Genomic DNA, 16,326 nt, shown 5'->3' on the forward strand with positions numbered 1-16,326 from the left:
GCCACCAGCACATGACACAACCCACCATGGCTGCAGTGATAATGTGAACTGGCCCACTACCTTCCAGTGGTGCCAATGACCCAAAATGCATGTATGCTTCCTGGAGGCCTGGCCCCAAATCATGAAGTTTAGCAGACTTTGTGCTGAACCCAGCTAGGCAGCAAAAGCCAATGGAGCAGTTTGGTAGCAGGAACTGCCATCCCTTCCATGGGGCAATTGAGGAAGAAAGTGACAGCAGGTGGCGATGGATACAGGGGATACCTCAGTCAGCACCATGCAAGTGTGTGGTTGCCGACTGGCTAATTGCCTTTATGGCTGTCAATTGGCTGACTTTCCTTCCTGCATGGGGCCAGCTAGCCCATCAGTGACCATGTGCTTGCATGGTGGTGACTGAATTTCCCCCTGCCTCCACCTCTGCGTCCTGTCATTTTCTCATATGGACAGGAATTCCTCTCCCAGTTCAATCGCAATGCAGAAGCAGCCAGCCATTCTTCCTGGTGAGCTGCTAACTGGCCACTGTGGTGACTTGGCCTTGGAAATGGCTCACACTTTGAGGCCATGGGGATTTATGCACATACATCCCTTTGCAAAGCCCTTTCCAGGTTTCCATGGAAACCAAGTGGACCACCTACCATGGGTTGTCCTGCTGAACCAAGGACAGCATGCGGGGGAAGGAGGGAGAGACACACATTAAGACTGGAACACCCTCAAACGCGGCCTTTTAAAATAAAGACATCCTTACTGAAGCCCTTTAAACCTGGGATTTAGCCAGCGTGCGCACATGACAGATGGCTGGGGAGAAATCAATTCAGAAAGACCGAACAGATTAATTAAAGAGTACAGGTTTTAAGAGCCGCACCGCAAAGTTACGGCAGAAATCACACTTCTCCAAAAAGCGATGTTTTGCTGGATTAAAAACACATGAGAGGATTAATAGCTGACATTTCCATTCTCAGATGAGTCCCTCATGTTCATGACATTCATTAGGGTAAGACTGTAGCGACGCCCCATGGTTGCAGTCTCTTTTCCCTCAGCTTTCTTCCTCGACAGCCCAGGAACACTCTTTGCAGACGGAACACATGGAACTGCTTTACACCAGTGGGCTGTTGGTTCACCTCCAGTGCCAGCTCCAGGCTTTAGAGCACCCGTGGGCAAGACACCCTCCATGGGCCCCTCCCTCATTGAGTCTACCTTCTCACCAGCATTGTCACCAGCTGCTCTTCCTCCCCATTCTCTTCCTCAGCGTTGCTACCATTTGTGTTCTTGACAGGCAGAGAGCCAGAGAGAAAGTAGGCTGTGGCATGTCTACTGTTCCTCCTTCTCACCACCACCACTGTCTGGGCTGGAGCAAGAAGCAGGTGAACAAGCAGGTTGCAATGGTGAAGAGGAGGAACATGTCCAGAGGGATCTTGTCAGTGGCTCCCTGCTGTGGTGTGGGCCCTTAGCAGATGCCCAACCATGCCGACCCTTGACGCCAGCCCCGTCCACCTCCCCCAGCATTGTTGGCAGTGGATCTCCAGGCTCTGACTAGCAGGGTCCATCCCAGCCAAGTTATCTATGATCTTCATCATTGAAGATATCAGTGTCATATGAGTCAGTACGAGACATATGAAACTGCCTTGTGCTGAGTAAGACGCACTGGATCATCTAGCCCAGTACTATCTACTCTGATGGGAGCTTCCAACATCACAGATTGAGTTCTCTTCCCTAGCCCTGCCATCTCAGATCCTGGAGTTGCCCAGGATTAAACCTGAGAGTTTATAGATGCAAAGCATGTGCTCTACCATGGAAGTACCAACCCCCCACATAGCTATGTGGTTATTCAGGCACTGTTTTAATGCAAGATGCATCTGCCTGGTCCACCAGCCCACACCCCCATACACCAAGAACTTTGAAATGGGGCAGGAGGGACTAAGCTGTGAGATGATGAAGCAGCTGGTACCATCGTTCAAGATGCAAAGACTTGTCCTGGATCCAGACTTGGGAAATGCCTCCTTGGAAAAGGGGGAATTGCCTGAGAATTCCAACAACCTCATCTCTAGGGTTATTCTAGATAAAAGACTCTGGAGAACATCATGCCATGGACGCTTCCATAGAAGAAGAAACACAAGGGAACTCCAAAGATTCCACCATGTCCATCACGAGACCTCCAGGACAGTCTTATTTCTGGCATCCTATGACATCAGTGACTCTTCTTCAGAAACCCCCATGGACTCTGGTATTCTGCCTTCTTTGCCATGACACACGCAGAGATGGCAATTCTCAGGAGCACCCTAGCTACCTCTTGCAGTCCCCTCCAATAGCCAACTCAGGACACAGACAACGAGGATTCTTCCCAAGACTTTATTCCTTTATTACTTTATGACTCTTTCAGATACTAATCACTAGCGACTAAGCAAGGAACATCACTGGGAAAAGATAGTAGAGTAGCCTAAGCTCCAGGTAAGGCAGTTGGTCCCCATCTGAAGGGGAACCACGGGAAGACTCTGAACTTATGGGCTATGGAGAGATCCTCCCTCTTTCCCTTCGGTCCTCGGGACACAACCGTTGTTTTAGCATTAAACAAGCGGAACTCCTCCTTTCCATGCCTGCCATCTGTCGTCACTCCCTGAGTCTGCGCTGAGCATCCAGCAAGCCCCCCTCCAGCGCTCTCTCACTGCCAGGGTCACTATCTATCCCAGGAATGCTGGCAGGAGGAATCTCTGCCAGCTGCTGTGCTTATGAGAGATGAGCGAGCTCCTCTCCCACAGATTGCTGTTCCTCCTCAGAATCAGAACTGCTCTGGGGCTCTATGGGATCAGTTTCCACCCTGACAGCAATGCACATGCCAAAATTCTCACCAGCTTCACCAGTGTGTGCAGCTCAGGGTCAGGGCAATAATGCTTTAACTATAAGGTAACCATTCCCAGGGAGTCAATGAATCACATGCCCAATGAAGCAATATATCAGAGCTTGGAAGGCTCATTGACTAGTGCTGGAGTTAACACCTAAGAATACCTTCCTGGTTTTAGCTTGACATCCCTCTACCCTGTACTCTGTCCATGGTCTTGATGTCTTGTTCATGGTTCTAGATTTCCAGCTCGTTGCTCTTGAGTCATAGAATCATAGAATCGTAGGGTTGGAAGGGGCCTACAAGAACATCAAGTCCAACCCCCTGCTCACTGCAGGAAGCCTGATTCCCAGGCAGTCTCCCATCCAAGTCCTAACCAGGGCTGACCTTGCTTAGCTTCTGAGATCAGATGAAATCGGGCACATCCAGGCCCCAGCCCTTTGCTCGACATCATAGAATCATAGGGTTGGAAGGGGCCTACAAGACCATCGAGTCCAACCCCCTGCTCAGTGCAGAAAGCCTGATTCCCAGGTGGTCTCCCATCCAAGAACTAACCAGGGCTGACCCTGCTGGATTGGGCGCATCCAGCCCTTTGAACTCTATGTTCAATTGTGCTTCCTACCTCTATGTACCTAAGCTGACCTACTTCCAGGGCTTGGAGTCTGGGGGGGTGGGGAAGAGTGCAATATGCCAAGTTCCATAAATTTAACAACTGGGTAGGTAATATACATTTTAACTCACATTTGCCTTTTAGCAGTAGGCAAGCCCACGAGATGAGTGGCTTACCCACAATATTGCTTTTTTTCCCCAAAGTCACTTTTCCAAAGTGTGGCCAGATCTCTCGTGTGTGTGTGTGCAGATAGATAGATAGATCGATCGATCTTCATTGAATGTATATCTGACCTTTCTACCGAAAAAGGCATTCAAGGCAGCAAATAAAATTTCAATAAAAACTGAAATACAATTAAAACATAAAAACAGATTGAAAACACAATTAAAACACATCTATATAAAGAAACAGCAAAACCCAACCCGTTAGCAGGCGCTTCAACAGCCAACCCAACTTAAATGTGAAAAGCCTGCTTGAATAAATACATCTTTGCCTGACGGCAGAAAGACAACAGAGAAGAAAGCCAAACTATCTTCGCTTTTCGGTGTCAGATGAAGACCTTATTTTCCCAGGCTTTTTAGCCCTTCAGTTTTAAAAATCATGTTAATGCATTCTTACATCTTTGCACTGCTTCTGGCTTTTAGATTGGTTTCTACTTTGGTTTTATTCTGTTTTAAACTTATGGTTTTATATTACGTTTTACTATGTTATTGTATTTTATGGTTTTAAATGTTGTCCTATAAACCTTCCAGAGGGCTTTGGCTAATAGGCAGTATAGAAACAGAATGAATGAATGAATGAATGAATGAATAAAAAAATAAAAAAATATAGCCTTTCAGATAGCTTGGCCCCAAGCTCAACAGTCTGGCGGTAGCATTCTGGACCAACTGAAGTTCCCGAACATCCCCACATGGAGCGTGGTTAGAGTTAAAGAATTTCATGTTGCGCAGAACTGAAGACATGAACAAATTTCTTCTTTGGGAGGACAAACTCCATGCTGGATTTGCAAGGAACAATACAACGCAGGCGGCAATTTTCCCTATCAGCAATTACATGATTGTGGTTAAATCTCATGAACAATGCAGTCAAACACCTTCTCTTCCCTGTCTCAGTGGAAGCAGCTCACATCACACACTTACAATTGCCATACTCCTTTGCATTTTGAAATGAAAGGGTGTTTTTTTTGTTTTTGTTTTTTAGGCAAGGGGATAATCAGATCTTCCAAAAGGCCTGGAACAAAGTCCACAGGGCTCATTAAGCTGTCAGTTACATCCTCCCAAATGCATTGACTCAAGCAAGTTAACAGAATCATAGCGTTGGGAATGGAACCTAAAAGTTGTGGAGTGAATTCACCACCTCCCACCCACCCACCGACACCAACAATTCAGTGCATAGAACGGGAATTATAATTAAGGCTGCACAGCTTACCTGATTAATCAATTAGAATAAATCATTTTTTAAAAAAACACACACATTTTGATAGACTTTTTAGAAAGCACTTCCAGTTAAACAGGATTATAATTAAAAGGCAAAACTTGATGTTTTTAAGGGAATTGGAGTTTACATGGCATAAAAAATGAAAGGAGGGAGAGAACTTCTAAAACGCTGCAAGCTTCTTACACTGGCTTGATTTTATTTGACCACGTGGGCCACTGAATTATTTGGTTGCATAAAACAGTCCTTGATGCACCTCATCAGGCAGCAAGAAAATGAGATTTTTCAGGCCTTAGAAACAGGAGCTCATGCTGTCGGTTTTCTTCACACTGATGTAAATTTGGCAGTCTTTAAGGGTGCAGTCCTATGCATGTTTAGACAGAAAAAAGGCCTACAACTCCTGGGGCATGCTGGGAGTTGTAGGCCTTTTTTCTGCCTAAACATGCATAGGATTGTCCCTTAAGACAAGGGTGGGGAAATGTGTGGCTTTCCAGATGTTGTTTGATTGCAATCCCATCATCTATGACTTCTGGTAATGCTGGCTGGGGCTGATAGGAGTTGGAGTCCAACGACGTCTGGAGGGCCACCCCCTGTTTCAAGGCATTGCGAGACCCTCCATTGTTGCAGGACCAGTTACTGAGACCTAACGGACTACTAAAACCAGAATCAGAACCAAGCCCAATTATTTAACAGTTTGATTCCCTGCTCTTGTATACATGGCATATGCCTCAGGGTTGTAGTGAGAATGAAAGGAGCAAAAATTAGAACACATTTTCGTCCACTGCGAAGTGTTACTGAAATGTTAGTAATTATTATCAACACATTCTCTGGGGACCACATTCATTTCCTAGTTTATGCTTGAATGAAATCGGGCCACAGACGGATCTATTTTAATAATGAGGGCGGAGGAGAGAGGCCTGTGGATGGGAGTGAATTGTAATACAAATGTTATTTTTCCTTGCCATTCAAACTTTAAAAAAAAAAGCAGAGGGGAGAAAGCATCCAGGCCAGTTACCTACCCCGGTAAAAGCTCCTTTTTGTCCTTTCATGGCAGGGAGCTCTGTTCTCCATCCACATCTATCATTTTATTCTTGTGCAATGAAACAGAATAAACGCTATGCATTTTTAAGTTGTCAGGGTAACAGGGTTCGTCCTAACTCTACGCTACCTCCCTGTATGAACGAGGCAGAGTTCGCAGGGGGGAAAAGTAAAAAATATCTCCCCCTAAAAGGCAAAAAGCAGTGGGATTTTAATAGGATGCAAATACCATTTGGTTGTTTTTTTTCCTCCCTCCAAATGGAATGGAGAGATTTCACATACAGTAACTAGGCAGAATACAATAGGAGAATGGGAAAAGTTAAACAATATGAATTTGTTTAAAAATGGAGCATTCAACTTTCCACACACACACGCGCACACACACAACCCCCCCCACACACACACACATACCTTTTTATTAAATGAGCTCTGCTGTTCACATAGTTGGAATCAAATGAGTAGTTTTCCGTCTGAAAGGGAAGAAAAAAGAGATGATTACACACGTGATTCATTGGCAATTTGGAAGAGCCAGCTGAGCTGGGACAAAGACGGCAACTCAATGACTAACTTCGAGCTCAGCCACGGAATGACCACCAGTACGGTAACCTTTACACGTGCATGCCGAAACTGCTGTGCACATACCCACACATTGCTGGGAACATTGCAACCTTGTCTGCAAGTTCCTGGAAGGGGGCAGCGTTGCAGTTAGTTCATTTATGGGAATTTAGACCACAGCTAAGATCTCTATAGTCTACAGTGTGGCTTCCTGTGATTTCTTCCGTTTGCTCCTCCCCTTCCTATTCCCCCCCCCCCGACCTTCACCATTGCTGGGAGTGCGTGTTTCTCCCTCGCTCCTGCCTGTATAATGGAACACAAAATGGACTGAAGAAACTCTTTCTGAAATTCTATGCTGAGAGGGAGGGTTGGTAGGGGAAAAGGACTGTGAGAAAAAGAACTGGAAATCCATGCAACAATGTCCAGGATTTGGGAATGTTTATTCATGTTTAATCAGTACAAAGTCATGGACTAGCAGTCACTGTTGATTTCTTGATATATTGTTCTTTTGTGAAATGAAACCAAAAACTAATAAAGAATTATTAAGAAAAAAAAAACTCTACGCTGTACCTGCATTTTATATGCAAGAACGCTTTGTGAGTAAAACCATTTATCTTTTCTTCACCACAGAATGGTGCAGCCTCCTTCATTATTATAAGATAGCCTTGTGTGCATGTGGCACTGGTAAACCCTCGTTCTGTTTTGCCTTTTTGCTTTTTTTCTCTAAGAATTGCCTCTCTAATAGGAGGCATCGTTACTCAATAATCTCAGAAACGTTGCATGGAGCTGCTTCCTGTGCATAACTGCAAGTGCTGAAAAAGCCCCAAGTTGTAGTGGCGGGGAGGAAGCCAACCTGCGCAACTTTCTTATGGCAGTGAATCCCGTACATACCAGGCAGCGGAGGCTGGTGGCTCCGCTTTCGGTGGGGCTGTAAATCCATTCTGGGTTTCAGTCAGAACCAGCCCGAACTCAAAGGACCTATCTAAGGTGTTATCTGGGGGCTAGGGTTGAGCACCTTGGATAGCTCCTGTAGAGTTCTGGCTGCAACTTAGAATGGATTGACAGCCCCACTGAAAGCAGGCCCACCAACCTCGGCTGAGACCAGCGTACTGAACCTCAGACAGCGGGCCAAATCTGGCCTGAGGTTTGAGGTTCAATACCCAATCCGGCCCCCTGCAGTCTCCCAGATGGCCACACACCCTTTCCTGAAACCACCAATCGTCTGGTGCTTTGGCAGGGCTTTTTTCCCATTCTCAAAGTTCAAAACGCTTCTCCTAAGGCTTAACTACTAGCAGTAAAGAGCTTTAAGCTAAAATCTGCAGGTACATTTGGTAATGCCGGCACTGACAGCCTTGTTCCCTTTTCCCTTTGGCCCCACCAACCGATGGCATGGGATCTAAGGAAGGGAGATTGGGCATGCATTCTCTGAGCCCAAGCTCCCCACCCCACACCAAAAAAAAAAAAAAAAGACCCTTTAAGCCAAGGCTGGTGAAACCCTTTCAACCCAAGGGCCAAATTCAGTTTTGGAGAAAGCCTCGGGGGCCGCGTTACAGTGGTGGGCACAGCTGAAGACAAAACAAGGCAGGGGCAAAGAAAAAGGATGCAGAGCCCAAATGCCCCCCCCCAAAAAAAAACCAAAGCACATTTTAGGTGAAAGCTCATGCTGTCAGTGTCTAAGCCTTAAGAGAGGCATTTCAACCTTTTAGAAGGGGGGGAGGGAGAGAGAGCGAGAGAGGAATGGCACAAAGCCAGGAAACCACAAAACAATTGGTTGTTGGAGGAAGAGGGTGATTGGGACCCCAGGCGGCCTGGATTGGATCCCTGGGCCTTGGGTTCTGCACCCCTGTTATAGGCAGTTGTTGTGGTGGCCCCAGGGAATAAAGTCCAGTTGATACCAGTGGAGGCTGGTGGCTCCAATGTCGGTGGGGCAGTGCATCCGCTCAGGGTTTCAGTCAGAACCAGTCAGGACACTAAAGGAGGGATCCAAGATGCTGAAACTTATCCCCAAAATAGGTTCAGTGCCTTAGATAGCTCTTCTGGAGTTCTGACTGGTTCTGATTGAAACCCGGAGCGGATTCACTGCCTCACCGACATGAGAGCCACCAGCCTCCACTGGTTGATACATTAACGTCTGTTGGGGACACACTAACAGCGTTTTCTTTGTTTTTTAAAGCACACCTAAAAGTGTAGTGTATGAATGACACACACCCATGTTTAGAAATGCGTGTATTGCGCGAATCAGTACACCCCTTGGTATAATAATCAGCTAAGGCTGGCGGTAGAGCTGGCTAAAGCGGTCCTAAAACAGACTTAAGATGGTAGAGTCTCAAACCTCCTCTAGAGCTTCTTCAATTTGAGAGTCAGTATGATGTAGCGGTTAGAGCGTTAGACTGGGACTCGGAAGATCGGGTTCTGGTCCCCATTTGGCCATGAAGCTCTCTGGGTGACGTTGGGCCAGTCACTGATGCTCAGCCTGGCCTACCTCACAGGGTTGCTGTGAGGACAGATAGGGAGAGGAGGAGGACCATGTAAGCCAGTGTAGTGTAGTGGCGAGAGTGACGGACTGGGAGCCGGGAGATCCGGGTTCTAGTCCCCACTCGGCCATGGAAGCTCACTGGGTGACTTTGGGCCAGTCACAGACTCTCAGCCCAACCTACCTCACAGGGTTGTTGTTGTGAGGATACAACGGTGAGGAGGAGGATAATGTAAGCTGCCTTGAGTTCCTTGCGAGAGGGAGAAAGGCGGGGTATAAATGCAATAAATAAATAAATAAAAGCCGCCTAGGGTTGCTTGCAAGAGGAAAAAAGGCAGGATGGGCAAATGTAGTTGGAGGCTGGGGGTTGGACTCGATGGCCTTGTAGGCCCCTTCCAACCCTACTATTCTATGATAAGGCCTCACCCCCATGAGAGATCTGTGGCCACCCTTCCGATGGAGCTGGACTTTTCCCACCCTGAGCAGCCAGGCCCGGGGCAGCCCACCACAGCTGGGCACATCCTGGCTGAAGCGGACGGGTGACCGAGGCAGCAGCGGCCCCCTGAGTCAACTCCATTGGGCTGAGCCCAGAGAGATCCGCTGCAGCCTCTCTACTCAAGCAGGGTGGATTCAGCACAGCTCTTGACAAAGGAGCCACAGCAGAGGAACCTAACACCAGAACATGTCTGAGCCGGGGCTCAGAGGCAGGGGAAGGTCAATGGACAGAAAAAATCTTCTCCCCTTCTTCACTTCAGTAAAACTCTTCCAAAGCCAATCGCTGGTTTAAAAAAAAAAACAGTGGGTTGTATCTGATCTATTTGTTTAGAACATTTATATACTGCTCCACATCTGAACAGATTCTGGAGTGGCGAACAATAAAAGATAAAATGATAAAACAGATAAAAGAAATGAAACTCCATATTAAAGATCATTATTTTATTTTTTAAAATGAGTACTGATAAAAGTCATGGCTGGTCAGTCAAGGAAGGTTTCCTGGAATAGAATTGTTTTCAGGAGGCAGTGGAAACAACCCGATGTTGGTGCCTGCCTGACCTCCAAGGGCAGGGAGTTCCACAGAAAGGGGGCCACCACGCTGAAGGCTCTTCTCCGAGTGGACTCCAGTCGGGCCTTAGGTCCACATAAAACCACCAGGAGCATGCCCTCTGATGACCTCAGTAATTGGGCAGGTTGGTAAGGGAGAAGGCGCTCTCTCAGGTATCCTGGACCCAAGTTGTTTAGAGCTTTGCACACTAGTACCAAAACCTGGCCCAGTAGCGAATAGACAGCCAGTGCAGTTCCCTCAGCAAAGGAGTTACACGCTGAAAAGGGGCAGCTCCCGACAACAGCCGAACTGCTGCATTCTGCACTAGCTCCAGCTTCCGGACCAGCCTCGTGGGCAGCCCCACATGGAGTCCACTGCAGTAATCCAGCCTTGAAGTTACTAGCACCTGTACCACGGTGGCCAAACTATCCCTGTCCAGGAAAGGCCGTAGCTGGCAAACCAGCCGAAGCTGGCAAAAGGCACTCCGAGCCCCATGGCCACTTGGGCCTGCAGCAAGAGTGATAGATCTAGGAGTTGTCGTTCAGTCGTTCAGTCGTGTCCGACTCTTCGTGACCCCATGGACCATAGCACGCCAGGCCTTTGTGTCCTGCGCTCTCTCCCGGAGTGTGCTCAAGTTCATATTCATTGCATCGGTGATGCTATCTAGCCATCTCATCCTCTGCCGTCCCCTTCTCCTTTTGCCTTCAGTCTTTCCCAGCATCAGGGTCTTTTCCAGAGAAGATCTAGGCGTATGCCCAGACTATGAACCTGATCTTTCAAAGGCAGTGCAACCCCATCCAGAACAGGCAATCAGCCTATCTCCTGGACTCAGGACTGTTAGTCCTTCAATGGGTCCATTCTAAGCAAGTAACTAACAACCCAATACTCGTAATAATATTCTTCCTCCTAGAAGCATCCAGATTTTCCTCCAGAAGATTCACAGACTGCAACCTCTCTGAACGAGCCATACAGATTAAGCCTTTTGCTAACCACAGGGAGGAGTGAGCAGCTGTGTAGACATCCCAGCTGCTGCTGCTGCCACCGCTGCTGCCACCCCATCACCTGCTCAGGCCCTCTCCGACATCTGCGATTTCCAACACAATTCTTCGCCCATTTGATCAAGCTTCTCTTTTCAGCCATAAGGGCTAGAACCTTGATTGTCGCTTTTAAATGAAAGCTGAGATTCTTGGGATGGCAATACCAAATTGCGGAGGGTACAAACCTTCTGCCCAAGCAGAAGAAAACACCTGGATCCTATAGATGTGTACAAGGCACTGCGCTGCTTGAATTATGAGGCCAGAGCCAGCACCCTTACCTTTCGGGGACAGCTCTGTTAGCTGCTGAGTTTTGAAGGCTACTGGCGGGGGGGGGGGGGTTGCAACTTGACTAAAACTGGGGTGAGTTATGGATTTCATTAAGGACCTCCCTGCCATTTTTCCTAGAAGGGCCACATGGAGCAAAGGGCTGGATGCGCCTGATCTCGTCAGCTAAGCAGGGTCAGCCCTGGTTAGGACTTGGATGGGAGACCACCTGGGAACCAGGCTCCCTGCACTGAGCAGGGCGTTGGACTCGACGGTCTTGTAAGCCCTTCCAACCCTATGATTCTATGACTTCTATGATTTCTAGCCCTAGAGATGTTTTGGACTACTATTCCCATCAGCCCTAGCCAGCAAAGCCAATGGCAAAGGTGGATGGGAGTTGTAGGCCAAAACATCTGGAGAGCCACAAGCCACCCACCCCTTAATTTTCCCCTATAATCTGAGCACTGAGGAGCTGGCAAATCCAACATCGATGTAGAAGGATGCATCCAAATATGTATGCATTTGTATTTATTTAGCCCACCCCTCCTCCAAGGAACTCAGGGTGTTGTACATTGTCCTAACCCCCCTCCCACATGTCATCCTCACACAACAGCCCTGTGAGGTAGGTCAGACCGAAGGAGAGAATAACTGTCTCAAGGACACCCAGTGAGCTTCATAACTGAGGGAGGGGTGGACTCGAACCTGGGTCTCCCCGGTCCTAGTCTGACTCTAACCCAGTGCCTTCCCTAACCACATACCTTCCAGCTATGTTACACTGCAACTCCCATCATTCCCAGCTATTGGTCATGCTGGATGGGATTGCTGGGAGTTGTAGCCCAACACATCCAGAGAGCACCAGGTTGGGGAAGGTGGTATATTGTGTCTCTGCTTCAGATTACCACGGTCACGTCGTCGCGACATGAAGCTTCACTGACAGCCCCTCACCTGGATCTTGCACGCAAAGATCCTTCTGCTAGGAGCTTTCTCCTGAAGATCCCGGAGACACACATACACCCTTTTTTTTTAACCTGACAAGCAATTGCTTTACCACTGAGGTACAGCTCATCCTTCAGAAAAAAAACATACTGGATTGCTCCAAATCCTTCAAAACTCTTGAGGGGGGGTGTGTCTGTCTGTCTGTGTCTATGTGTCCTTCTCTGTGTGTGTCTGTGTGTGTGTGTCTGACTGTCTGAGTGTCTGCCTGTGTGTCCTTCTGTCTGTGTGTCTCTCTCTGTCAGACTGTCTGGGTCTCTGACTGCCTGTCTGTGTGTCCAGCTGTCCGTCTGTCTGTGTGTCTCTGTGTATGTGTCTGTCTGTGTGTGTGTGTGTGTCTGTCTGTCTGTGTCTTTCTGTCTGTGTGTTCGTGTGTGTGACTGTCTCTCTGTGTTTGACACAAGAGTATCAAACACAGTCTGTGTCTGTCTGAGTGTCTGAGTTTGTCTGTGTGTCTGTCTCTGTGTGTGTCTCTCCGTGTCCTTCTGTCTGTGTCTGTGTCTGTCTGAGTCTCTGATTCCCTTTCTGTGTGCCCAGCTGTCAGTCTGTCCTTCTGTCTGTCTGTGTGTGTGTCAATCTGTGTGTGTGTGTGTGTGTGTGTGTGTGTGTGTAACTGTGTGTCCTTCTGTCTGTGTGTCTGTCTCTCTGTGTTTGACACAGAGTGTCAAACACAGTCTGTGTCTGAGTGTCTGTCTGAGTTTGTCTGTGTGTCTGTCTTTGTATCTGCCTGACTGTCTGTGTGTGTGTGTGTGTCTGTGTGTTCTTCTGTCTGTGTGTGTCCTGTCCATGTGAGCCTGTGTCTTTAAATGCCTTTGAAATCTCCAGGCCCTGCTGATCATTCCATAAACATTTGGCAGAAAATGCCTGGCTGGTGACCACAAAAACATTTGCACCAAAGAAACCATGCAACCACACTCTGTTAGAAAAACTAATTGCTTTTTAATTCCCCAATGGACCTGGTTTGTGTGCGTTGATTTGACGGAAAGTTCAAAAGGTGTTTTCTTATTAGCGTATAATTAGCGTGCTAAAATATTTACCACATAAATATGTAAATGGCAAGCAAGGTAAATCCCAAGTTGCGGGTGGGGGGGATTAAAACAGGAGCTTGGTAGTGCAGTTGCTGTTTTTTTGTTTTGTTTTTCAAAACATGCCATTTATTCAACACTGGTGCACATGGAGGCAACATGAAGCAAACAAGAAAAACAGTGTATAAAACGTGCAGAGACAAGTGGAAGAGCTCACGTGCAGTTGAGACACTATTGCAGGGGTGGCTGGCTTAAGCCACAATGGAGCATTTCAAGAGGGCTGCCATCTTTTCTTTTTACAGGCATTGTGCTTTTAATAGCTTCATAACAGGATGGAATCAGCTAGAGGGGTTTTCTGGGGATGCATGCAGGGATGGAGAAAAGCTATACCTCTCCTTCATGGTTTCCCTTAAAGATGTGAAAGGCAAGGAAGCTAAATCTACCCAGACACTACGATCAACATCTGAGGCCATCCTGCCAGTGCCTCCACCAAAGGTGTAGGATGGCAACAAGGAAGACGACCTTGACTCACCATCCCCACTGAGGTCCGCCTGGCTCCAACATTGCCATCTTCTCAGTGACAGGTTAAGACTTTCTTCCACTTCCAGGCATTGGATGGCATACCATGGGGCTTTTCATGTCAGTTTTTTTTTTTTTTTATCAGGTCCCAGTATCTTACTGTAACTGTTTTTTAGCTGTTTTACATTAATTTAAAATTTTGTATGTTAAAGATTTATTCATTTTTAATGTAATTTTGGATTGTAATTTTTGTGAACCACACAGAGAGCTTTTGCTATTGGGCAGTATAGAAATGAAATAAATTAAATGATGATGAGATGAAATATTCATTTAAAAGAACAACAGCAAGATGCCAACCCAGGCTTAGATCCAAATTTCATCATACTAAGAGTAGACCCATTAAAATCAATCAATGAGACCTACATTAGGGACTTAAGTTCCATTGATTTAAATAGGGCTAAGTATGACAAAGTCTGGATCCTACATTTAAGTCATCAAGAGATATCTTAATGAGGGGTGGGTGGAAAGAAGATCTCCTGATGTTTTGGACGTCAACTCCCAGCATTCCTGATCATTGGCCATGCTTGGCAAGGGCTTCTGGGGGTTGAAGTCCAAAATATCTGGAAATCTACCTTCTGTCCACCCCGTCTTAAGGTGCTGGATCCAGATTTAGTCATACACTGAAATCAATGGGACCACTTAGTCATGACCCATTAATTTCAATGGGTCTACTCGTGGCTCTACTAAGTCTGGATATAACCTACTGCACTTTTAATTATCAGGTTATTGGGGTGTTGTTGTTGTTACATATTTTTCTTAGCAGCTTTGAACATCTCCATTTGGAGAAGAAAACACAGGTTATCAATTTTATTATGCATAAAGATAGCCTTTATCTCTGCAAAAATTGAATTATGTTTTTCCCCCTGACCAACAAACATGCATATTCTAGATCATAAACTCAGCACGCTTGAGTGTATTTTGTAACATCACCTTTACAGAGCAAAGCAGTCTGCAATGGTGTGGACTAATTCAGAGGAAAGACAAAAGCACATCTAATTGACATTGGTTTGAGGTGGAGTCATGGGGCAAGCTGTTTTTAGTGTTTGATGTTATTTTGCCAATTGCTATCACCTCTTTCTAAACTGCTGTTTTAAACTGCCTGCTTTTGTTGTTCTTTTCCAATTGTTTCCCCATTTTCATGTTTTCTGCCTCTGCTTCCCCATCACCACCACCACCATCACCACATGGGAATTAAAGAAAAAAGTTTCCATTGGAAGAGACAAGAAGTCCTTCCATTTATCTGCCTTGAATCTCTCACCTTCCAGCTTTATTGGAAGACCCTGGGTTCTAGTATTGTGGGACAGGGAGAAAAACATCTCCCTAACCACTTTCTCCATACCATACATAATTTTGTACACCTCTCTCATGTCTCCTCTTACTCACCTTCTTAGGGTACAATCCTATGCATGTTTAGACAGACAAAAGTCCTACAAATCCCAGCATTCCCCAGCCTCCATGGAGTTGTAGGACTTCTTTCTGTCTAAACATGCATAGGATTTGCACCTTTACTAAGCTAAAAATCTCCAAATGTTGTAACCTTTCCCCACAGGAGAGTTGCTCCAACCCCTTAATTATACTGGTTGGCGTTTTCTGCATCTTTTCCATCTGCATGATGTCCTCTTTGAGGTGCTGTGACCAGACCTGTACAGAATAGTCTAAGTGTTGTCACCCCATGATGTGACAACACATGGAACGCTGTGTACAGGCAGTACAATATTGGCAGCTTTATTTTCGATTCCTTTTCTAATGTTCCCCAATGTAGAATTTGCCTTCTTCACAGCAGCCGCACATTAGGTCAATGTTGTCATCAAGCTATCCACCAGGACCGAAAGATCAGTCACCACCAACCAGCTCAGCCCCCCATCAACATATATGCGAAGTTAAATTTTTTGCCCCAATGAGCATCACTTTACGTTCACTTACATTGAACCCCATTTGCCAATGTTCCAGTCTGGAGAGACAGAAGTACCCCCTCCCCAATGTTTCCTAAATTTTCCCACATTTACAGTAGAAAAATTAGTGGGAAATCCTGCCTCTCCCACCCCCACCCCAAGGAAAACTGCCTGGGTTTTCCCTGGGTTTTTCTCATTTTCCTGGGACTTCACATCTTTATTTCTGCCCCTTTTCTGCTAGGCTGTTCTGACCAGGTTATCAGATTTTTGTCTTTTAAGAAGAGTCAGCAAAATCCATGACATAACAAGTCCCCAACCAATGATGTCACTATGCCCTGCCTAATGGGTCTCCAGTTCTGAGGTACTGGAGACTTCACAACCCTAAGGCTGGCATCTGAGAACAAAATGACACCCCTTTTCAAAATGCCCGCTGCTGGAGCCCAAACACAATTTCCCTCTCCCCTATTACAGGAAGGATGTGCAATATCACTTCCTGCGTCTTGAAGCCCCTTCCACTCTTCAAAAGTAACGTTGGATGTGGGTGTTCCACACAG

The 16,326-nt window shown here is 46.5% G+C and overlaps 1 protein-coding gene across 2 annotated transcripts in view; it reads right to left on the reverse strand.

Annotated features, from left to right (window-relative positions):
* The window catches only part of PCDH19 (protocadherin 19), a 167,006-nt gene that overhangs the window by 71,829 nt on the left and 78,851 nt on the right, over nt 1–16,326 (reverse strand). For both annotated transcript variants that reach the window (XM_084813819.1, XM_084813821.1), the window contains exon 3: nt 6,324–6,382. In XM_084813819.1, coding sequence (XP_084669945.1) covers nt 6,324–6,382 — 59 coding nt within the window. The remainder of the gene's footprint in view (nt 1–6,323; nt 6,383–16,326) is intronic.

The sequence above is a fragment of the Heloderma suspectum genome, chromosome 9 (genome assembly GCF_057233095.1).
Source record: "Heloderma suspectum isolate Gila_16-S chromosome 9, 16-S_ref, whole genome shotgun sequence".
In the NCBI taxonomy this organism is placed as follows: domain Eukaryota; kingdom Metazoa; phylum Chordata; class Lepidosauria; order Squamata; family Helodermatidae; genus Heloderma; species Heloderma suspectum.